This window comes from Mus musculus, chromosome 2, assembly GCF_000001635.26.
Source record: "Mus musculus strain C57BL/6J chromosome 2, GRCm38.p6 C57BL/6J".
Lineage (NCBI taxonomy): Eukaryota > Metazoa > Chordata > Mammalia > Rodentia > Muridae > Mus > Mus musculus.
The window spans coordinates 62551583-62577037 of NC_000068.7; the positions used below are offsets into that span (position 1 = coordinate 62551583).

At 39.1% G+C, this 25455-nt stretch overlaps 1 protein-coding gene across 5 annotated transcripts in view; it reads right to left on the reverse strand.

Moving 5' to 3' along the window:
* Positions 1 to 23927, reverse strand: part of Fap (fibroblast activation protein) — a 74574-nt gene extending 50647 nt beyond the window's left edge. Inside the window, exons 1-7 of one of the 5 annotated variants that reach the window (XM_006498746.4) lie at positions 23835 to 23927; positions 22264 to 22336; positions 21857 to 21941; positions 4519 to 4617; positions 3163 to 3257; positions 2201 to 2275; positions 692 to 744 (exon numbers count right to left, since the gene is read on the reverse strand). In XM_006498746.4, the coding sequence (XP_006498809.1) occupies positions 692 to 744; positions 2201 to 2275; positions 3163 to 3257; positions 4519 to 4617; positions 21857 to 21941; positions 22264 to 22269 (413 nt within the window). In that variant the 5' untranslated portion in view covers positions 22270 to 22336; positions 23835 to 23927. Of the gene's footprint in view, positions 1 to 691; positions 745 to 2200; positions 2276 to 3162; positions 3258 to 4518; positions 4618 to 21856; positions 21942 to 22178; positions 22223 to 22263; positions 22441 to 23834 lie in introns of those variants that run through there. The other 4 variants (NM_007986.3, XM_017315507.1, XM_011239289.1 and 1 more) reach the window with 4 other exon arrangements.
* Between the last annotated feature and the right edge of the window lie 1528 nt (positions 23928 to 25455).

Here is a 25455-nt window from a genome sequence, read left to right on the forward strand (position 1 = left end):
CAGTTCCTTACTCCTTTTCAGGGCTATCCATCCTCCCTAGGAGGCAGCTCTCCTCTAATCAGATGAAGTGAAACACCTGTGGATTGTTTTTAACACTTTGTGTTTTCTGCCTGGAAGCCATTGTATACTCCTCCTTCAATCTTCCTATACAGTCATGCTTTCCTCTTATCTGCTAACTATTTCATGTAGTTGAAATTCACATTAAAATAATATATAAATGGCAATTATTCCTTCTTTAACTAAGAGTTACTTAACACTTTGAGCGTTAAAGAAAGCATTTTATCATTTTTAAAAACTATCAGTTTTAAACCACTCAGTGGCCTATGAATCAAGACAATGGCTGTTGCTGTAAGTCCTTTCTCCTGCATATTTTTAACGTGGTGGGTTCCTTCCTTAAAATCGTGACATTCCCATGCATTAAAAAAAACCTTTTTATTACATGTGTTTATTTCCATAAGTAGCACATCTATATTTTTCTTTTTGAAATTTGAAAGTTTAAAGATCTTTTGTGTATAAAATGCATGATAGTAGTTGAATAAACAGGTGAATATGTCATAGGAAGTTCGTGCTCTTCTGTGGATTGACCTATATTTCAAATTACATACTATCAGTAACAAGATCACATAGCCTTAAACCCGTATCAGAGCCAGAAGTCTTAGAAATAAGCCACATGAATGTCGTGGTGTTTTACCCATTCTGAAGGTCGTAGATGTAGTATGTCGCTGTGTATGAATATCGCCAGAGCTGTTAGGAAGAGGGGCAAAGACAGAGGACAAAGCTTTAAAAGCTCATTCAAATAATAATGTGCAATGATCGATCGTCACTGGGCTCTACGACAGATGCATTTCAGTGGAAAGTAGGGTTTTGGGTATGTGTATTGTATACCTGTGTGCTGTTTGTCCAGGTCCCAGAGGGCACCTCAGTGTTATCTAAACTTCACTCCATTGAAAAACATACCCCCAAATCATTTCATAGTACAAAAGGCTCATCTTGATGCATTTTGTCCTCAGAATGTTTCTCTGGATTGAGGAGCGCCCCTGTGATGCTCATAGCCTCTAGGGTCTGCAGAAGTCTCTGCAAAGGATACTACTCTCTGAAATTGGTCAGTGTGAATTTCACCTGACAGCCTGTTACAAAATGTACAAAATGCCTTCCTTTCTTTGGATATGCATATATATAATATAAAATCAGTCTTAGAACTTGGAAAATAAATAGTAGCCTTTAATTTTAATAATCCTCCTGAACAAAGCCACTTTTTATCTCCTTGAGTATGCGCTGGGTTCAGTGAATAAAGCAAGCATTGTTTTGGATTTTGTTTCTTAAAGGGCTTTCAATCCCTTGATATTTCCCACTAGGCTGAAATGCATATTTCTGAGGATTTAAGTCATAAGGACCTGGTTTACTGGAGAATAAGCCCCGGCCCCAGGATGGTAGTGGTCAGAATGGCTTTCCCATCTGAAAAGGAAGAAGGTCTTACTAGGAAACTCCATCTCAGGCAAGGTCTGAAAACTGGAGTCAAAAGTTTCGTGATCTCAGAAGAGCTACTAGAATTTTTAATTTGAAAGTAAATAAGTCTCTTTGTGCATTTGTCACAAACGGAGGGAGAAACGAAATAATTGTCAGTTATTTACTGTTTATTCCTAAGTGTCAGTCACATGAAAGGGTTGGACTTTCAAATATGCAATCTGAGCCCTCTTCTTTGGTATATTGAATGTGCACACCTGTTTGATTATGTGACTTAATGTGCTACACAATGATTCTTCTGTTTGGAATATCAGTATAGTTTTTTTTTTGGGGGGGGGGGTTAACCTGAGCAAGAATTTGCCAATTTGTTACGGTGTCAAAGAGTTCTCAAAAAACAACATAATTCATCTGCTTCTGATGTATATCAGTATTCCAAAATAAAATTCCCTTACCTTAGGGGAAAAAATGTGTTTTCTGCTACTTGAGAATAATCGGATATTCAGAATTTTAAAAAGTATGTTAGATTATTGTGTGTGTTCCAGCTGTGCTTTATGGGTTTATTGATTTCCTTTTTACATATTTAGAAATAGATGTAGACTCTTTCTGGTAGGAGCCTCCTCTCCTAGTTTCATTTAAAATTTCTTACACAACTTAAATTTTAATATAGTAATCTGTATATTAATGGGAGACATAATTATATATATATGTATATTTATCAAAATTAAATAGTTGATACCTTTGAATAATCACTTTCTAGATACACAAATTGCCGATCAGGTGACAAACCATAATCTGTAGCATTCACACTTTTCTGAAATATGAAGAAGTTGGTTAGAACATAGGAACCATACTCCATCATAACTTTTTCATTATAAAGCGATACCATACCATTGACAGACTCACATGCATTTTCAGTATGATTTCAAAAAGTAGATGCCATACCAAGTGCATAGGAGGGAAATTCCTAGACACTATGGGAGGATGTAATAAAAATAAGACACAATTTTAAAAGCCTATAATATTAAATCTTGCAGATGGCTGACAGGGCAAATTAAACAGTTATAGAAGTGATTCAGTATAACACTGCAAACTCATGAAGGGAGGGGTGATGGAATTGAACTTATGTTCTATAAGTGGTTACAGAGACTACAGGGCTATCCTTTAAGCTCAGTTTGAAAGATTAGTAGGCCTTCGAGGGTAGGGATGTAGCAGGCTTGGAAACCCAGGAAGAGAGACCAGCATGCATGAGACATCACAGCTACCCTTCTTTGAACATTTATTCTAAGTTAAGAAATGTCCTAAGCGCTTTACGATGTTATTGGATTTAATTTTCATGTTAACCTAAAAAGTATTATTGGTCTCACTTTGTAGGAGAAGAAACAGGTACAACAAGTGAGGGTTATGACATTACTAGGTTATAATGTTTCATACTAATGACAGGAGCTGAATCTCAGTTCACTTGACCCTAAGTTCCTAATTTATATCTGATGCCATATATTTACACAGAAGGGAAAAAGATATTATGGGGTAGAGCAGAAGAAGAGGGCAGAGGCTTAGTGTGTCTAGAAGAAGGCAGGGGGGGATGGAGGTGGGAAGATGGGTTGTCTCCAGATCACCCACTAAGAGATTGACTGTGGTCTTAGGTCAGTAGCGTGCTTGCAAAGGTTTCTGAGGGAGTCGGACAATGGTGATACATACCATGGTGCTATTACTCAAAATGATATATGATTCTCTTGTTTCAATATTATAAAATACTATGTTATCATCCTCAGATTGATGAAGATATTCTTGTTCTTTAAACACAAAAGAAAGCAAAACAGAAAGTGATTGCTCTTAAAGATGATATTTACAACAAAAGACCCCCTCTGCTCCACAGATACACCTTGTCTTCCTCCCTGTCCAGCACACAGAAGCTGATGATGGCAGGGAAGATAATGTGCTCCTTCTGTAGCTCATAAAGATGACACGTTTGCCAGAGCAGCCCTGTTCTAACTGATTCAGGTGCTCATGATAACACTGTATTTTATCTGAACTACAAAGGGGACAAGCTAGTTTAAAATGGCGAGTTTCTTTTACAATAATAAATATAAATGCATTTGGCCTTTGTTTTAATTTAGCACAACAAATACTTCACATAAATGTTCTTTTTAAAAAAGAAAAATGGCAATACTCTATCTTGGTAAATGACCCTTTATATATACAAGTATAATGTCATCCACTTAACCTCACCATTTCTTTGATCATGCTCTAATTACAAGAACTATGAATATCATTTCTGTAACCCTTAAAGGTATTTTTGACAGGAGGGAACTGTCTTTTTTTTTCTTTTTCTTTTTCTTAGATTTTTTTTAAATTTACATTTTAAATGTTATCCATTTTCCTCATTTCCCCTCCAACCCCCCCCCATCCCCTCCCCCTTTCCCCCTGCTCACCAACTTACCCACTCTCTCTTCCCTGTCCTGGCATTCCCCTACACTGGGGCATCGAGCCTTCACGGGACCAAGGGCCTCTCCTCCCATTGATGTCTTACAAGGCCATCCTCTGCTACATATGTGGCAGCCATGTGTACTCTTTGGTTGGTGGTTTAGTTCCTGGGAGCTCTAGAGGTACTGGTTGGTTCATATTGTTGTACCTCCTATGGGGCTGCAAACCCCTTCAGTTCCTTTAGTCCTTTCTCTAGCTAAGAGGGAACTGTCTTGTCCTTCGAGTGTTAAGAATAATGATGGATGCTCCAACTGGGTCAAATTCTCTTGATTTCCTCTAAGTGAGGCCCTGCTTCTTACTTACTCCCAAGAGCAATGTCATTCACTGATAATATTCCCACACAGCACTGCTAACTTCTGCTTTCCTGCTAAGATTCAAGGGAGCTTCCTAACAATTGTGCAAGCCCAGAATGAACGGTGGTATAAGAAGTTTCCATGAACAGTCCTAACAATCCATCTCTTTGTTCATTTCAACTGATGAACAATAGCTCCAGCTATTATAAAAGAACCTTAGCACTGACAAGACAAGAATATACATTTTACAAACTCACAGAAGAAATGATCCATTTACCTGAAATCCAGTTGGGAAAATATGTTTTATATGAGAATGTTCCATTTAAAATATCCTTCAAGGTAAGAGCTCTCTTTGTGTTTCCTTCAGGTTTGTAAACTCAGGGGGAGGAAGAAACATATAATTAGCAACAAGGTTAATCGCCCAACTAAATTCTAAACTTGTTCTTCATCTGTTCACCCTCAGGTAATGGTAGCCTCCCTGCCTTTGCAAAGTGCCTGTTTAATGCCTGAATAGATGCTGGTTTGCTGACAGTCACGGGCAAATGGGGGTAGGGGGAGAATGGATTGGAGGATTATGTAGAGAAAGGTGAAGATTGTAGAACTGTTAGAACACTATCTTTCAGAAGTAAAATAAACCCATCAAGGACTTTTAGGACAGGAAGCAAAATTCCGACGACGTCGGACCTTACGTAAGTGACTCTAACAGCCAGGCTCAGACGCAGCTCAGAACTTCCCAAACCCTTCTCTGTACTTGGCCACATTTCCTCTCTTGCAAAGCTTGGCTAGGCTTTCTATTCACTTTTCAAGGATTTTAGAATCCCACTCAGTTGAATGAGATCACCAAGAATTCTTACCCTCTGAATTTTTAAGAAGGGCCGTAGATAATTTAGACAACTTTCTTAGTCCATTGCGATACACACTTTTACAAAAAGAAATGGAACAAGAACTACCATATTAAGTATCATAAAATTCTATGTAAATTCATGGAAAGGTTAACCTTACAAAACACATGTAAATTTCTTCTACATGTGAACCCTTCTAAGCTGTCATTTTTTTTTTTAAGCATGGCTTTATTTCTTCCTCAGAAGCTCATTAGAGAGGCCTAAGGCAGCCAGGTTAAGCCAGATGGATAATAAGGTGATGCCCTCCCAATGTCCCTTCATGGACCTGCTTCTGTCCTCCCTACCTCCCACCTCCTTCTTCTCCAGGCCACCACTTAGAACCTCAAAGTTACAGGAAAGCCCAATACCTCAAAATAGCATTTATGAGTCTGGCATTCACCCAGGTGAAAATAAAACTGTTAAAGATGAGAACCATAATATTATCCTTCTACTAACAGTCTTGCATAGCTTGCCATGACTCTCATTATAAAGATAAAATTCTAAACAAGGACTACAGGTTCTGGCAGGTCTAGGGCAGCCTCTCTCACCAGTCTTTCCTGCTCCTCCCTGATTACTTTCTTGACCCTAAACAAGCTGGACTTTAGTTCTAGCCCATAAACATCAGCATTAGTTACTTTTCTGTTGCTGTGATAAACTGGCCTGAACAGGACAATTTAAGGAAGACTGCTTGGTTTTACGATTTTCCAAAGGGATAAGAGCCCATTGTAGCAGGAAGGGATGTCAACAAGTTACAGGATGGCAACAGGACCAGGTAGCTGAGATCTCACACTTTTAAATAAAAGTATGAAGAAGAGAGTGCAAACTAGAAGGTACATGAAGCTTTACTCTCAAAGCCCACCCCCTCAGTGACAAACTTCCTCCAGCAAGGCTGCACAATCTAAACTGCCTCAAACAGCGCCACCTACTGGGGAACATATGTTCAAATGCAGGCAACTATGGGGAACTTTTCTCCTTTAAACCACCCCAACACCCCTGTCTCTTTGGAGGACTTCTGTACCACTTTCTACCCTTCTTCTTTGCCTTATGATTTCCACTTAGGTTTCAATGTTAATTTTATTCTTTTACTTCTGAAAAGCCCTCCATGACCCTCGACTTCAAGCCAGGTTGCATTGTCACAATAACAAAGCATTAGCTATTTTATTTTAGAGAAATTGTCTTTGAAATTAATTATAAGTGTATTTGAGTGACTTTTATTAATGGCTCTATAACTCCTATGCAACCCAAATCATTGTCACAAATATGAAGACCCCCAACTTATTTCATTGGCCATCATATCTTTGGTGTCTAGCCTGTACAGACATTTATAAGCACTCATCGAATAGATATGTATATGAAAGGAAGGGTGCACAGAGGCATGTAAGTATAAGTGGATGGGCATGTATTCTTCCACTAGTTTCCTATAATACGTTGGTAAATCTCCTAAGCCCTAGCTTGTTCACATAAAAATAAAGGATCTGACTAGAAGGCACTGATGATCCCAGACAGGCATACTAGGTTACACTTGAAAATATGAGGCTCATGCTTCATTCACGTTGAAGGAACGTTCATGCATGCCCCACAATCACAACTAAGTTGCTAAATGAACAATAACAGCCTAGGCTATTTTAGTGTATTCCGTATTCCCATAGGTGTGCATATGATCCATGCATTTGATGTGACCATGGGTTTTTATTGCTATTTTGGTTTAAAAGAAAACAAAAACAACAATGTTTCCTACAAGGCTCAAGTATTTGAATACTTGGTCAACAGCGTCTGGCACTGTTGGGGAGATTACAAAATATTTAGGATGTGGACCCTTGTGGAAGAAGGTACTTTATTGATGAGTCATTAAGCGTTTATAGCCTCACCTTGCTTCCATTTCTCTGTCTCTGTCTCTGCCTCTCTGCCTCTCTGTCTCTCTGTCTCTCTGTATCTCTGTCTCTCTCTGTCTCTCTCTCTCTCTCTCTCTCTCTCTCTCTCTCTCTCTCTCTGTGTGTGTGTGTGTGTGTGTGTGTGTGTGTGTGTGTGTGTGCTTCCTGTGTATGAATGGGATATGACTTAGTCAGAAGTTGAATACCCTGCTTCTCGATTTCTTCCTTACTCCTTTTAATAGCATCTCTCTCTAAGACTAAAGCTAAGGTGTCTACCAGAAAGGTCCAGCAACCCTCTACAACACTACTCCTGTCTTACCCTCTGCAAAATAGGTGTTGCAGGCACACAGGACTATACCTGGACCTTTAAAAATATGATATTTGAGGATTTGAGCTCAGGTCTCCATGATTACATAGAAGCAGCATAAATGTCTCCTCAGCCCAGTAGTACTCTTTAAATAATGTACCCCCTTTTCACATGTGTCTGCCTCTGTGCCGTGTGTGTGTGTGTGTGTGTGTGTGTGTGTGTGTGTGTATCTGTTGGCCTGTCTGTGTCTATGTCTGTTTGCATGTGTGTACACAAACACACACACACATGGATGCCAGGAGTTAATGTTGGTGTTTTCCTTTATCTTCTGTCTTATTTACTGAGTGAAGGTTTCTCAGAGAACCCGAGCTTGCTGCTCTGGCTGTCAAGTCCCCAGTATCCTTCTGCCTCTACTCTATCTACAACACTGAGGTTGCAAATGCTTGCCCCCAGTGTCCAGCCTTCATTTGGGTGCTAGGAATCCAGACTTTGGTCCTCAATTTTATAAGATATTTATTAAATATCTTACCCACTGAGCCATCTAGCCACTCCTTCCAAAAATTATTTAGATTAATGTTTCCCAAGAAATTTGATCCTTGGAGCTTTTTGTTTGTGTAATTGTTGAACTTGTACTAAACCTCAGTTTTATCCATGCAGATGTGGCAGAGGCTAATGTGCAGTGCAGAGAACAAAAGTGCACTTGTATTTTAGAGTAACAAAATGCATCAGTTCCTCTTTGCCTGCTCCTTAACGAACACATCACAGTTAGGATTGTAAATAAAACCAGTACCAATACTGCGCTTATGGCCAATTTTCCAAAAGATTTTTAAAACCCATACATTTTTTCCTTTCATATCATTATTGGTCATTTGGTGTTTATTGGATTTCTCAGGAATATGCCCAGGGTTTGCTATTCTCTTTTTAAAAAATCTTGGAATTACACGATACAGAAAGGTTGTGCTTGATAGAATATTTCATATGATTCCCTAGTTAGTCACTTATGTATATGGGCACACACTAGTTGCAAATGCCAGCAATCTATTTAGAGAACTTGGCATATGTCTTATTGTGGCTCAAAAATATCAGTAAAGTGTTTAAATGGCATTAATCACATTACTAATTGCCATAGTGAGAACAGTACTTACCTCCACAAGCATGATGTATAACATATACATGTGCAGACACAGGATAAGGCTCATGGCACAGACTGGGCAGTAAGGTCATTTCTAACCTCACAGTACCTTTGTAGGTAAGAGTATGCGAGGCATAGCTGTGCTGCTGTTAGGCTGGGCCCAGTTGCATCCATCCCCGGGGGAACAAGGAGAATGGAATTGGGTGCTCTGTTCCATGTGGGATTTGCTAAGTGTCTTTACCTCAGTGGCTATCACATCCCTACTCGAGGAAGTGGAATCAAATTGCATTGAGGTGGAAATAGAACAACAAAGGTCGTGAGTGTAGCACCGGGACATGCATGCACTGTCATTTGTCATTCACCTAATCCATCCTTGGACCTACAAAGGGGCCACTGGAGTTGGACTTCATTATTGAACACGTGTATTTTTCATGTCTGGCTGTGAGTTCCATAAGGCATAAGACTCCAACTATGAATCCAGAGCCATGTTTGATTTTTCTTACTAATATGTGCCTGCTTCTACAAAAAGCAGAGACACAAGAAATATCTTTAGATAATGATAATAATAACATCAAGTTTATAGATATTATGTCACCTTGTTTTTGACCATTCTCAAAAATATACCCATCCATATGGTAATATACATACACACACACACACACACACACACACACACACACACACACACACACACATACACATATACATAATCTTTCACCCTTGTGTTGCTTTATTTGAATGTTTGCCCTAAATGGTCCTTGGAGTCATCTGGAGTGCTATTGAAGGATGGACCATGTAGAGACTGCCATAGCCAGGGATCCACCCCATAATCAGCATCCAAACGCTGACACCATTGCATACACTAGCAAGATTTTATTGAAAGGACGCAGATGTAGCTGTCTCTTGTGAGACTATGCCGGGGCCCAGCAAACACAGAAGTGGATGCTCACAGTCAGCTAATGGATGGATCATAGGGCTCCCAATGGAGGAGCTAGAGAAAGTAGCCAAGGAGCTAAAGGGATCTGCAACCCTATAGGTGGAACAACATTATGAGCTAACCAGTACCCCGGAGCTCTTGACTCTAGCTGCATATATATCAAAAGATGGCCTAGTCGGCCATCACTGGAAAGAGAGGCCCATTGGACTTGCAAACTTTATATGCCCCAGTACAGGGGAATACCAGGGCCAAAAAGGGGGAGTGGGTGGGCAGGGGAGTGGGGGTGGGTGGATATGGGGGACTTTTGGTATAGCATTGGAAATGTAAATGAGTTAAATACCTAATAAAAAATGGAAAAAAAAAAAAAAAAAGAAGATCGACTTCTATGCCAGGTGGCACTATTCTTTAATCCTAGCCATTCTGAGGTAAGAGGATAGAAAATTCAAGGCCTATACATTCTACGAATACATTCACAGTCAGTCTAGACAACTTAGTGAGAAGCTTTATCAAAATAAAAGGTGAAAAGGAAGTGGCCATGGATGTATCCCAGAGTTTGAGCACTTGTCTAATATGGACAACGTGTGGGGTTCACTCTTCAGTACTGCAACAGACAAAGAAAACACGTTTCTAAAGCCCAGAATGGCCACTTCTGCCTATGGTCCTAGCACCAGGAGGGCCCAGGCAGGGAAATTCTTATGCCTCTGTGGGTAGCGCATGTTACAAAGTAAGTTCTAGGCCAGCTTGGGTTACAGTGTGAAACCCTGTCTCAAATAAATAAATAAAAATTAAAAATAAGTAAGAAAACACAAACATTTAAATAAGGCCAGTATAATTAAAAAAAAAAAGATTCTTAGTTTTTCTCAAATTCAAACTCACTGAAACAGAGCCTCTGTGTGAGGTCTGGTAGTTGGTAATGTTTCCCATGCTTCTGGATAATTCTTACTTGCTTTACTACATCTGCGTTATTCAATGTATCCCTCTGCACAGCATTAGATCTGCCTCTTAACTACAAGTTTCTGAGAGCTTGGAAGGTTGTATAGCAGTCTGCATGTTACAGAAAATAGTTCCTACCAGACTAAGTAGTGATCATAGCGCTCAGAAAATGTGGATGATCTCTTTCAACATTTGCATTCCTGCAAACTGATCCTGTGCATTGTCCACAGTGGGATTTCCTTCAGGCACAAACCACTTTACAGACCCCAAAGAAGAGAAGAAATGGCAAGTAGATGATCCTGCCCTAGATTAAGTGGATGACCACAGGGAAAGCACTCTGGTCATTGTGGTGTGTGTGTGTGTGTGTGTGTGTGTGTGTGTGTGTGTGTGCGTGCATGCATGTGTGTAAAACAATATAAAATTTATATGAAAATAAACATACTAAACAAGTTTGATCACTGCTGCATTAAAACATTTCATTATTCAAATGACTGAATAAATGGATTTTATAATCATTTCCCAAACAATGATTGATGCTGGAATATAATGATCGGGTAATTTTAGAATGGAGGCTTTGCACTTGCAGTCACAAACTCTGTGGGCCTAAAAGAAATAGAGTGTAACGGTCAAAGTATATCTGTCTACTCTAACCAACTGACACTGACCCATCTAACACTTCATCTTCGGCTGAGCCCTCAATTCAATTTGGCCCATCTTTAGCATGGTTATTCATACAGCACTTAAATGCCCTAATTAGCCGTGCTTTAATTATTTGAATTTTCAATGTATTAAGCAAAGCTGGAAGTTAGCTCCATTATGTATCTAAGAAATTATGAATCGTGAGATGATTCAGAAGGAAGTGATGAGCTGCTGTCGCCCTAGTTCTTTCTGAAAACTTTGTGTCTTTATGAAGCTGTGTCTGCCATTTAATTGACTAATCCTAAAAGATTGAGCGTGTTTATCAGAGCAGAAACAGCCAAGCTTTATGCTCACATTTGTCAGGAAACATGAGAAGGCGTGGGCTGTATTAAATAGGCACACAATGACAAGCAGATCTTTTTGTTCTCATTTTTATGAATGACTTGGGATTGATGTCACAAGGCCACTCAATGAAGGTCAAATGGCCCCAGATCACTGGTCCCATACTCTAGCCAGCTTTCTGAAGAGCCTGTTCTAATGGAGGCTCTAGTCTAAGCATCACATGGGTCATGCTCATTTCTGGAGTAGGTCCAAAGGAATAAGTGCAGGAAATAGCTAAGTGAAAAATTACTTAAAGCTATTTAAAATGAAATATGAGTCAAGACAGAAAACTTTGAAAAAGGGTCTGGAGCTATTTTCTGTCAGGAGGAGGATATATTACAACTAAGTTTTGACAAGTTGCAAGCACTCTCACATGTGAGTGTATTAAGTCTTCCTTCCTCTGAGATGTATATACTGTTGTGAACATTCCTTACAAGTTAGGAATTGAGAACTAGATAGGCCAACTAACATGCTTAATGCATTGTGTCTTAGTCAAGGTTTCTATTCCTGTACAAACCAGGAAATAAGTTGGGGAGGAAAGGGTTTATACAGCTTGCACTTACACGTTGCTGTTTATCACCAAAGGAAGTCAGGACTGGAACTCAAACAGGTCAGGAAGCAGGAGCTGATGCAGAGGCCATGGAGGGTTGTTCTTTACTGGCTGGTTCAGCTTGCTTTCTTATAAAACCCAAGACTACCAGCTCAGTGTTGGTACCACCCACAAGGGACCCTCTCCCTTGATCGTTAATTGAGAAAATGCCTTACAGCTGGAGCTCATGGAGGTATTTCCCCAACTGAAGCTCCCTTCTCTGTGATAACTCCAGCCTGTGTCAAGTTGACACACAAAACCAACCAGTACAAACTTGGACTTTAAACCCATCTGATTATAGAGGCTGAGTACATTACCATTATTGTTTAACATGAAAGCACACTTGTAGTAAAACAATAACAAATATAAAAACTAGAGCAAGAACCAAACAACACACAACACGTAGAAAAGTTATGCTTCAAAGCATAGATGATAAGAAAAGAAAGAAATCTGAGCTGCTTGTGAGCAAAGAGCTTTCTAGTTTAGAGGACTTACTGAGTAGTTAAAGAGGGGAGTAGCTCTTCATCTCGGAAGGTAGCATCTATACCAAATAACAAGTTATTCAAAAGAAGCAGCAAGCTTCTCCACTGTAAACTTTCTTAAGATCATGGGACATGGTCAGTATAAAGTCTAAGCAGGCATGCAAGAGCTTTGTGGGAATTCATAAACAAAACCTTCCTTGTCTATTGAAGTGTAAGTCTCCTTCAGTGGGACATGTTCTTCTAACTCCTGCTTGAACTTGTGATGTAGCTCCTTTATTGCTACTGCACATGAACTGAGGAAGGGCTATATTCAGAAATCATTTCATTCTTTAAGGATAATACATGTTTTGGGGAACCCACCCTAGGACAATTACCAAAACTGAACCCCACTTCTATGCACTTCAGTCCTGCCTGTGACATCTTTAACATCTTTATGTAACATGGAGCTAGAGGTATAGTTTGATGGTAGAGTGGTTACACATATACACACAGAGATAGATGGAGAGAGAAGAAGAAGAAGAAGAAGAAGAAGAAGAAGAAGAAGAAGAAGAAGAAGAAGAAGAAGAAGAAGAAGAAGAAGAAGAAGAAGAAGAAGAAGGAGAAGAAGAAGGAGAAGAAGAAGGAGAAGAAGAAGGAGAAGAAGAAGAAGAAGAAGAAGAAGAAGAAGAAGAAGAAGAAGAAGAAGAAGAAGAAGAAGAAGAGATGGAGGAGGAGGAGGAGGAGGAGGAGGAAGGGGAGGAGGAGGAAATAAAAAAAAACAGAAAGAAAGAATAAATAAAAAGAAATAATAAATCCCCATACTCCTTATCTAGATATGGCAATTCTGCACCATAAGGGGTACTGTGTGCCCTCTACAAATCCTCCATTGAAATGATTGGCAGTGACCCTTGACCTTCCCTTTTTCTGGTTTCCTCTGCTCTGCTGTCCTGCATTTCCTCTGCACACTGTGTCTCAGTGGATGATTTACTTTCCTTCTATTTCCTTGTTGGCATTTCTTTGTAGATTTGATTTGCAGTTTTCTAATGATGAATTATTAATGTTGGATTTTGTTGAGCACCATCCACATGCTTATTAGGCGCTGGCTAATTTTCTCTGTACATCCTCAGTCATTCTTTCAAACACCTATTTCCCTCCTTGTTATGAGTTGCTAAAAGTCTTTATAGACCCCATCACTAGTTTGTTGGGTACATCCTTCATAAATATGTCTTCCCACTTTGTGACAGCCTTTTTCAGTATTGTGGTGTTATTCTTGGCAACGTAAATGTGTTAACTTTTGAAAAGTTTTAATATATCTGCTTTGTCTTTTGAGGTTTGTATAAATGGGTATAGTTTAGAAATATCACTCTGTCCAAAAATCCTAGGATTTTCTCTGAGTTTTGAGAGTTTGAATAATTTGGTCTTTTATTTAGGTCTTTGGTCCACTTAAAGTTAATTTTTATTTGCAGGGGATGAGGGCAGGCGTTATTATTTTACATATGAGCATTCAATTGTTCCAACTGAAGTTTCTGTTAATATTTGTCCCACCTGATTAGTCGAGATAGCTAAAAAATTAATTAACCATTATTGCTTGTATGTGTGCCTGTGTGTGCACCTCTGTGTGTGCATCTCTGTGTGTGCACCTCTGTGTGTGTGTGTGTGTGTGTGTGTGTGTGTGTGGAGAGAGAGAGAGAGAGAGAGAGAGAGAGAGAGAGAGATCTGGATTCATTTGTAGAGGTCAGTAAACTTTTGAGAGTCAACTCAGGAATTCTACCTTGTTGAGGCAGAACTTCTCTTGTTGTCTGTTCTGCAGCACAATATCTGGCCAGTGAGCTCTCCATCTCCTTGCAGGAATCCTGGGTGTACAGATACACATTCTGCATCCTGTTTCTTACCTGAGATCCATATCAAGTGTGGATTGCCAGGTGTCAGGGTAAGTGTTTCTACCCACTGAGCCATCTTCCATCATAAAGCTTTACTTGTATACTATGTTTTTCTGCACATTCACACACCTCCTTTTCTGCTAGTAACATGATGTCTTTATTGCATAGTGTTTTGTAATTATTTCTGAGGTATGAATTATAAGTCCCTGTGGTTTATTTTTCAATAATGTTCAGCTATTTTATGGGTTTTAGGATCAATTTATCAATTTCTGTTAAAATTCTGTAGAATATAAATATAGATTTTAACCGATAAACACATTTAGAGATCTTTGCCATGTTAAAATATTGTTTTCTAATCACTGAACTTGGGATAGTTCCCCCACTTATTTGTATCTTCTTTCTGGAACTTTCACTGTTCGTGTATATACTATGGGTTAGTCATGGTTGTCAAATTTGATTGGATCTGGAATGAACTAAAGGTGTGCTTCTGAGCATATCTGTGATGATATATTTTAAAGGATTAACTGAGAAGGGAAATCCTTCTCCTATAATAGCCACCATCACCTTCAAGGGTGGTCCATATATAAAGAAGTCTGAGGGAAATGTAACACTCCCTTTTGCCTGCCCACCTTCTGTTCTTGCATGTGTGTGCCTCTACTACGTTGCTGCTACTGCCATCACCATCGTTAGTGTCATTGAACCCAACCTTTTCCATTTCCAGCATGGTCTGAAAACTAGCAGTTCTACAGGACTCCAATTGGGGATGCTCAAACATCCAGCCATGTAGGCTTAACAGCTATCAAATTCTCAGCTTCTCCCACATGCTAAGAGCTATTGCTGGACTCTCAAGACTATATCATGAAAGCTAATCTAATAAATCCCCATCATAAACATGTCTTCATGTGTTGATTCTGTTGTTTTCTTGTTCTGGGTTTTGAGAGTGGGTCTCCTATATGGCTGGCCTGGGATTGGCTAAGAAGATTAGGCTAGCCTCAAATTCGCAGCTATTCTTCTGCCTCTGTATCTCCAGTGCATTGATTGTAAGTGTGTTCCACTATTCCTTCTCTCTAGTATATTTCATTTTGTGTTAAAATGGTCAAGATATTCTAAATTCCTTTATCTGTACTTATGCTAATGATGTGGCTTTTTCAGTTAAGAAAACTTATTATATTCATTTTAAAATGTTAAAACAACCTTATATTCTTGGGAGAAATCCCATGGATCTGATGCATAATCTTTTAAAATATCACTGAATTTGGTTTGCTATCATAATTTGTTGAGAATTTTAGGGATTATAGTCATAAAGTATGCTAAACTGCATTTCTATCTTCTTGAGTTCTTTTGTTGTGCTTATTTTAATGTCATACAACACTGGCCTCTAGAATCTAAAATGAGTTGGGAAATTTTTCTTTCTGTTGAAGTCATCTGGACTTATTAGATTTTTTTTTGAAGGGGGAGTATTAAAAGTACTAACTCAACCTCCTTTTATTTAGTGTTTTGAGACAAGGTCACAGCTTATAGCACAGACCTGTGTTATTGAACGTCAGACACATGACTAGGACCCTCTGTTTAGAATCCTGGAGTCCTGGGGTTGCACACATATGACAACATGCCAGCTCACCCAGTTTCTTTAAATATTGTAGTACCATTCCAGTCTTCTATTAACTTTTGGGAGGGTGAGTTTTTATATCTAAAAGGGTTGGACCAACTTGTCTCATCTAACTTGCCTAGATGCTTGTCTGCTTCATTTTGGTTTTGGCCATGTGCAGCACATTAGCTTTTCTGCCAAATATAAAATCCCGGTGTGTATAAAATCAATTCAGATCTTAATGCTATTCTTCTAATTGTGAATAGGAATAAAGGTGAATAGAGATTATGAGTTATTCTACTTTGCTACATCATTTCAATCATTTCAGTAAGATATAAAAATAAGCAATATGCTCTTTTCTTTGACTATTATGAGTAGCGAGAAAGGGGGAGATTTTGTATTTAATTGGTTGATCTATAAAGAGACCATTTCACTTTGTACCTACTGTGTTTATTTGATTTCTACTCTACATAAGTTGTACCTACTGTGTTCATTTCTATTATACTTAAATCCCAGTTGGACATTTTGTGGCTTTAAAAAGAAAACCTGGCTTGCTTTTCCATGTCCTCAACTTGAACTTTAGAGCCTGATTAGTATTTTTCTCAAGGTATGCCTGTGGTTGGACATCCCTGTGGAAGGTGTACAAGAATTTTCTTTGGAAATCTGAGGCAGATAAATTTCTTTGGATTATATAATTATCTAAACCTTTTGACTATTTTTATAAAATTAGTGAGAACCTGGCAATATTCAAAGGGAGTTTGTTAAGATTCATTTTCTGTTTTAGAGTAACAATTAGAGAAATATGATCTACAACTTTGATTTATATACATTCCACTCAGAAAATTTTTTTATGCCCATGACCTTTCTGGTTCTTTCCCTTAACCTTTTGAATTCCCCATTTCTCCTTCAAAGTAAGAGCATATAAATAAGCTTTAAACTCTTCAGAAATAGAGAGTTTGCTTCACAGCTGTGTTAATACTGGGCAAACCTTGAAAACATCACATCTTTCAAAACTGTTGCTTTGCACCAAACTGATTTTTGCGAAAAATAATTGTTGAGCGGTAACAGTTATAGTTATAATATTTTTGTTTAAACACAGCATTGAAAATTTTCTTTTTACAAGACATTTATCCCTTTTATATTTAAATTATTTATGAATTTAAACCCTTCTGCAGTACATTATAGAAGTCATAAGTAGCTATTATTGAGTAATACATATTAATAGTAATACATTTTTATATAATATCTTTTTCTATGTTTAGTTATATTTTCTTTGCTAATTCATTGAAACAATTTCTGGATTCATAGTTCTTTCTGGTTTCATGAGATTTCTAAAAGCATTCCTGAGTCAAGGATTTGTACTGTATTTTCCCTGTAATGAGGGCTTGTCATGGGCTTTTATCCTTTTGTTCTTAAATTGTTTGTTCAGACATCATCTCAAAGAAGGTGTTATTGAGCATTGTTCTTATGCTGTTATGAGTGGAACTGTGTCCCCTAAAAGTGCCAATGTGAAGGCTAGTGAGATGGCTCAGCAGTAAAGGTGCTTGCCTCCAAGTCTGACGACCTGAGTTCAATCATGGGACCCACGTAGTGGAAGAAGGAAAAAAGACCTCTCTCTCTCTCTCTCTCTCTCTCTCTCTCTCTCTCTCCCTCCCTCCCTCCCTCCCTCCCTCCCTCCCTCCCTCCCTCCCTCTTCCATACACACACACCAAACAAATGAATGAATAAATAATACGTAAATAAAACATACATATGTAATAAAACTTTTGAAAGGTTCCAAGTTGAAGGGCAATCACAATGTGATTGTATTTAGAAATAGGTCCTTTAAGTATGTAATCAAAGTTACATGACATCACAATGGCAGAGCTCTAATCCAGGAGGACTGGTGTCATTATAAGACGGTAAAGCAATACCAGAGACAAACCTACATAAGGGAAAGGTCTAGCAAGGATACAGTGGCCTGTAAGCCAAAGGCAGTCTACAGGAAGAAACAAGTTGGCACTTTGATCTTAGACTTCCAAACCTCAGAACTGTGAGAAAATAAAGTTCTGTTCAAGTTGTCCTGGCGGCCAGAACAGACTACTTTCAGACCTAGGGAATAAGAAGCTGCTGTGGCAAGTACTTTGTAAAACAGCCCAAGTCTTCATTTTTTTAATGTGAAATCTGACTTTAAAATTGGCATCCAATACAAATTTCCAGAAAATGTATTAAGCCAAATTGACAGCTATGGCCAACAGAGGAAGAGAGTGCAAAGGCAGAGAAGAGAAAGTCGGGATGGCTCAAGGCTAAAGTGGCAGTGCCTGAACTTCCTTAGGAAGCACCAGAGTCACACTTCCAGAGACTCTGTGATCTTCCACATGGTGTGTCCTTTTTGCTTTCTCTTCTTCATCTTCACACCCCAACTCCCCTTATCTTTCTGCCCCCAACTCCCCTTTTCTTTCTGTGTTTTTTTTTATTTTAAGGCTCCCTCTCTTTGTCTCTGTGTCTCTCTGTCTCTGTCTCTGTCTCTGTCTCTGTCTCTCTCTCTCTCTCTCTCTCTCTCTCTCTCTCTCTCACACACACACACACACACACACACACGTTTCTAAACTATTTATTGCTTTAGGTCCAAGCAGGCCGAGTATAGTATAGGGTAACACTCAAGAGTAATGGTGACTACGACCAGAATTCAGGAGAAAATGTTTAAAAAATTAATATACCAAACAGAAAAGTCTAAGAAACATATTTTATCACATATAGATCCCCATATTAGGAGGTAAAAGAAAAGAGAGAGAGTTGTAGGCACAATTTCTTTTGTGTGATAAATTTTGAAATTAAAAAAATCATAGTTGGGAAATTGAGATGGTTTAGCAAGTAAAGGTGACAGCCAGTAGGCCTGACTACCTGAGTTTGGTCTCAGGAACTCCTATGGTAGAAGGAAAGAATCAACCCCTACAGATTGCCCTCTGACATCCTTACAACCATGCCTACATACATACACAGAGGCACACATATAAAATAAATAAATGTGTAAAATTATAGCTAACATGTATTGAGTGCTTATATATCACTCCATAGGGTAATGTACCACAAAAACCAATAAACAAACAAACAAACAAATGGAGGAAGAAAGGGTGATATTCATAAAATGTAAATCATGACTCAAAGAAGGCTATAGAGATTTTTTTTTTAATTCTAAGGCCTCTGAAACTTTCTAGTTCTGGTTTTTATTTTCATCATCTTTGTAAATCTCTTGAAGCAAGAAAGTCTGTATGATTGGCATCAGGGTAGACAAAGGGAAGCCAAGGGATATTGTGCTGACTTTTTACCTGGTTCCATCTTCATACTGGTGTAAGGGTGCAAGGAAAAAAAAATCCTCAAGAGAGAATAAATGGAGGCAGGAAAATAAAGGGAGTCAGTCAGGTGAAGGGGCAGAAGCCAAGGACCACATGGCCTGCAGGGCACAAAGGCATGTTTGTCTTCAGTTTAGATTAAAATTAAAATGAAAATGAAATACCTTAGGATTTCCAGAAAGAGCTGCAACACATTTATTTTTAATATGTAAGTGAGTTAAACAGGCATTCTCATTCACTACTCCACTTCCACTCATTCTTACTGTCTGTGTCTGCTCTCTCCCCCCCCCCCCCCAAAACTTCTCTAAAGTGAAGGCTGATTCTTTGTGGACTTCCACCTGGGAATGAAAAGACCCCTACGCCCCAACTCTATTCATTTCACTTATACTTGAGCGACAGAGACATTTCTCCATAATGATGGCTGTGGCCATGTGTTTTAGGGTGTGTAGAATGACAAATTATTCCTTGTTTGCCTGTCTGAGGGAAATTGAGACTACTGAACTTTGTAACTTCAGCAACAGCAAGTGATAGGAGGTATTTTGGGGAACCCAGTACATTTAGTTTATAAATAATGGAATAGATGGATATTTCTTGACTTCTGTTACCTTGTCAAGTAGCTCCTGGACTAGCAACCCAAGGGCACAGGAGACAAACGTACAGTGGTGACATTTCTGACGAAGTGGTATAGGGGCCTACCTAGCTTTTTCTTCTCCTTTCTGTTCCATTGCTACTTTTCCTTGACTTCCCATGGGAAGTCTTTACTTTTTCATACTTTTTACTTCATTCCTTCCCATGGAAGAAATGTGAGTAAAGTTGGGCCTGGTCCCCAGCCTGGACATGGTGAAGGTATGGGCACAAGAAGACAATGCTGCTCAGGTGACATGCTGAGGTGTCCGTAATAATGAAGAGGCAGTGACTTTACAGTCCAGACAGCAGGCCTAAGCATTGTTTACTTCTGCAGAAGAAGTAAATGAATGCAAAATAATTCATCTTGAGGTTAATTTGATTATTTCACAATAACAGGAAATTACTTAGAGAATTATCTTTTCCATTGAAAATAGAAATCTATGTTATAAAAAAACACAGGACTTTTATGTTATATATAGTTTATAACATATTTTTGAGTATGCTATTCATAAAAAAACTTGGAAAGAAGATAAAGATTGGGATTATATGTAATTACACAAATGTCTATATCTATAAATGTAAGTATAGACCCAAATATCTATCCTTATATGCTATTTGCAATGGATAAATATGCTTCTCATTGGGAATATTCTTCAAAGTCCAAAGGGCAACACTTGTGGACAGAAAAGTCTGTCTCAACAAAATTCATGTACTTTTGCTTCCAAAAACTGTTAATTTTTGAGGGAGCAGAATATCCATCTCAAGCTCTGGTAAGTGTATGCAAAAGCCAGAGGCTGATTTCTACTAGACTGGATTAAAGGGGTCAGAGACCTGGCCAGGCACTCAGAAGCTCCTGGTTGGAGGCAGTGTGTCCTCTAAGAATTGAGGTGAGAGTCTAGCTTAATAAAATGACAATAGGAGGATACACCTTGATGGCCCAGGGGAAATCTTGTGCTTTAGGACATGAAGATGCAAGCTAAAAATTAAAAGTGCAGCTCCAAGGAGACTGCCTTCATCAGGTTATCCTGCACATTGCAATTCTGTGAAAGGATGTGGACATTTTTGAACTCTTCAAGCTTTTGTACGTTGTACATGTTTCAATTTTAAAAAGCAACAGAGAATTCAGGACTGACGTGTTTGCTGGTTCAGGCTGGACCACTAACCCTTGTTCAGAGTCCGTTCACTTTAACCACAGACGTTCCCTGGTTCTGATCAACTCGGAGCATTTGTTCTTCCCAGATCCTATAGTACAGTCTCTGTCACTGTTACATTACATCTCTGCTTTAGAAGCATACATTGCTGTTCATAAGAAGGTTTGGAATAATAGGGGCATAGTTTATTACCAATGGATAATATTAAAATTAAAACTAGTTTCAAAATCAGTGCATAACATCTTCTAGGTCTCAGTCAAGTGACATTGTTGCCAGCCTAAGCCTTTCTGTAAAAATAAAAAACAAACAAACAAACAAACAAACACCCCAACCAATTTACCTTGATAATGTTTGCGTAACTGTAACAAGCCTCTTAATTGAATGACTAATTGCTACTATATATAGAACAAGAGTTTTACTTTTCCTATATGGCTATTCCTGAGATTTCTATTCTGAACATCTTCCTTAAATTTTTTGGAAGCACTATTTAGTGATTTCAAAGCCTCCATAGGTTCTTTTTTTAACGTTTCTATTCTTACTCATTATTTTTTTTCTTGCTACCAGGCAAATCTAGTAATAGAAAACAATGCTAGTTAAAAATACAGTCTTGAGAGGCCTATCAAAGCTTGTCTTCTGCGTGTATTTTGGGGGGGTGGTGGGAGGGGTACAGAATAGCTCTCAGGTTTTTCTGTTGCTGAAATAACACTGTAAAGCTCTTCCTACCCTTACATCGCCAGTATTTCTGGTCTTACACACAACATAACTGTGAACTTATACGTCTTCTTAGAAATAACAGGCTTACTTTGGAAAATAGGCACTTAGGAAATGTTCACCCATTTGAGTTCACACGTTGGTACATTTTCCAGGCTACGCTAGGCAGATGGAGTGAATCAGAAAATTTCTTACCTCTTGAGGGACGTAAGACAATGCATATCACCACTAAAGCAAGCGCAGCCAGGGTGGTAACTCCAAAGACAGTTTTCAGCCATGTCTACATAGAAGAAAATTCGGTTTGGGCTTAGTTCCTCCTGAGAAATGGCAAGATTTTGTCTAACCCTAGATCCTACTTCTCCTTCCCCACAGAGCTTTTGATTGTGTTCCACTGGTCTGGCGGTGATTGCTGGAGCCTTTCCAGTTCTGCTAAGACAAATGTTTCTACAGTATATTTAGAGCCATTTTCTAATCCTAACACACACCGGGAAGTGATACTCAACACACAAATCCCCACCTTCTCTAAAGAATAGAAAACTCTGACCATACTCAGCCCAGGCAGCCTCTACTCTGCGGTCGTCCCCGAGACGGCACGCACTAACCTTCATTTTTCCAGATGTTTTTGCAAGTTAGCTGATTCTCACTGCACAGCGTGGGTCACCGCATCTGTGAAAACTGTTGAAAAGAAGCAAGTCTGTCTTCCACTTGGAAGCTGAAGTCAGGACATGAGTTGCTTCCCGCTCCCCTCCTCCCTTTCCCACGGACTTTTGACTACCGTGCCAAATTTCGAAAGATTTCTGTAAAATTAGAAACAGATTTTGGGGGCGTTCTTGGCCTTTAAGTGAACTATGAGTGGCTGGAGGGAGGCTCTAGAGCTCTCTCATCCTTGTAAATTTACACCAACATCTGCTTAAGTTGTCATACAGAGGCCGTTTTATTTCACCTTTTTGTTGTTGTTCAGGTTTATATTTCATATTCTCCTCAAAAATCACTCGAGTCACTTTAGTAACAATCTTTTCTACACTCCTCTTGTTTGCAGCTGAGAGGAAGGATTTCAAATGGAGAAACTTTTTGAGGGTGCATTGTACATATCAAATGTTTGGGGAAGGGAAGAACAGTGGAGCCAAATCCGGCTTTGTGAGAGGTACACGGTGTGACTGCACACTCTTCTCCCGGGAGCCTATGAGGTGCTGCAGGCACAAATGTTTTTCTTTCAGCACAATTTCTTTGTCCGTATAGCACCATATGCACTTTCAGTAAATACAGAAGTTTAAAAATTCAACTGTCTAAACCCACGGCTGCTTTCCTTTAAAGAAATGAAGCGCCATCTGTTGAAATGTAGTATGGGTTAGGTGTGTTTGCACAGGCTAGAAAGATGGAAAGATCAGCGGGAATAATTTGCCAGCAGACCTTTGGAAGAATGGAAATGGCTTTACAAGAGTGATATTTTTGCTTTGCTCTCAGAATATCTTCTGAGAAAGGAGAACATTTAGTAATTATAAAGACCTTAAAATAAATTTTAAAAAGGCAAGTGAAAAGAGAAGTCATGTGTACTTCATTTTGGCTAAGTCCACATATTTCAAAGTGATCGGTCATCTTGGCAGATCAGTAAAATGACTGAATTCACAACACACACACACACACACACACACACACAGACACAATTTTTTTTTAAACCTTCTCTGTGGTCCAGAGCAATTTCCTAGGGCAGATTCCTGGTTTCCACATGGATACTGTTGCTAGAATATGGTGTCTCCAGTTTTTCCATTGCTGGCTTTCTCAAGAAGTTTGTAATATCTTTTGCCTGACTATGCTAAGTTTCATGCTGATCTTTCACAAACTGTGCATGAAAAATAACGAGAAAACATCACTGTTCTGTGTTGCTGTTTGCTTTAGTTGACTGGTCTGGCTGCCACAGGAAACTTTCTCCACCACAAACCAGCACAGTGGCTTGTGAACTTCCTCCCTGCCATTCTCCAGACAGCTGTCCCTGAATTCTAGCCTTAGGAAAGTTCTGGTGAGCAGAGTGAGTCACTAGTATGCATTGGCAGAGAAGAGTATTCAAAGCCCACTGCAGCTCCCGGATGAATCCCACTCCCCATGCGGTTAATGAGCTATCGATTTACAAATTGAAGCAGTACCAGGCATCATCACAGGTGTACAGTGCACTTACTGACATCTCCATGTGCCTTGATTGTGAGGCGTCAATCCGAGAGAAAGCCATCAGCCGGGTCCCATGTGAACTGCCCTCTAGAGGGTCTTCTCAAATTTGTTGCTTTCTTTGGAACATCCACATAGTACTTTCTCAGAACTTCTGTCCCAGCTCGCCAACGCCCACCCCCCCACCCCCCACCCCCAAAAAAATCAGCAAGTCCTTTGTAGTGAGTGATTCCCAAGACCTCCTTTACTAGACAGAAACTAAATGCAATAAGTGATTAAGGTATAATTAAAATGCATACTGCTAGCTTTAGCAATTAATCATTGTCACATGACTGGTAATGGGTACCACTTAGGACTCCAAAGACTCGTCTGACAGGTTTTATGGAGAAATTGGGACATCTTAAGAAGCAACATTAAGTTGAAAGTACTAGTATACGGGGACATTTTAAGGTTGAATAAACATTTTATTTATGTTTGTATTTTCTTTAGAAAGCTGGTTGAATCTAACTAGAACATCTGGGATAGTTCTAGCTGTTTGAACTGTTTTAAGGAGGATGTGACTGGGTAAATAAGTAAAGATGGTCTCTTGCATATAATTTCATAAGTTAGGAATATATTTCTTGTAACAGAGTTACAGACGGGCTTCTGATCTAGCTTATATCCAAGAGAGGTGTTCAAAAGGTGTGGACATTTAACCATTCAATAGCTTTACCTTTTTTCTCTCTCTTTTGGGGGTCAAAATAAAAATACTTTTAACAAGGTTTTTGTTTTTGCTTTTCCACTAAGAAAAGATGTGTGTGTTTGTGTGTGTGTGTGTGCGTGTGTGTGTGTGTGTGTGTGTGTGTGTACAAAATTAACCATGAGAGGGTCTGTTTACTCAGTGAGCATGCTCTCCTATAAGCATGCAAGATTCATCCATTTTTTTTTCCGATCTTGGAGCTCCTGCTGAGTATTTCAGCCTGGAGGTGTGCTAATCAGGTGAGCACCCTGATTAGTTGGAAATTTCTGTATGGACCTGTGAAAGGGGACAGAAAAGACATGTGATGCACTTGTATAATCCTAAAACAAAATCGCATCATTTGTCAGCATGAGAACTTTTCTCATGAAGCAAATCTGGGTATATTGAAATTATACAGAAACAGACAGAATGACATTGATCCATTAAAAGTTAAAGGCATAGCAGTATAATATAGGCTATGACCCACCTCTTTCCAAATAGGGGACACGTAAGGCTTAGTTTGGAATATGATGACATGAGAACATTGAGTAAGTGAGCAATTCTACATCTCAAGGCTATGAACAGATCTTGCTAAAGGTATTTACTAATGAACAGTAGTTGTTTTTCAAAAATGACTCTGTAGTAGTTTGGAGCTGGAATGGCCTCTAGAGACTCATATTGAAGGGTTGGCCCATAGCTGCTGGAATTGAGGGGAGGTATGGAACACTCTAGAAACTTAAGCTGAAGTGAAGAAGCTAGACCACTGGGAATGTATCCTTGGAGGAGACATACAGGAACCCTGGCCCATTCCTGTCTCCGTTTGCTTCCCAGGCACCATCAGGTGAGCAAGTTTGCCGTACCACCCTTTCGCCATAATGTTTTGCCAACTACAGACTGAGAAACAATGGAGTCAGCA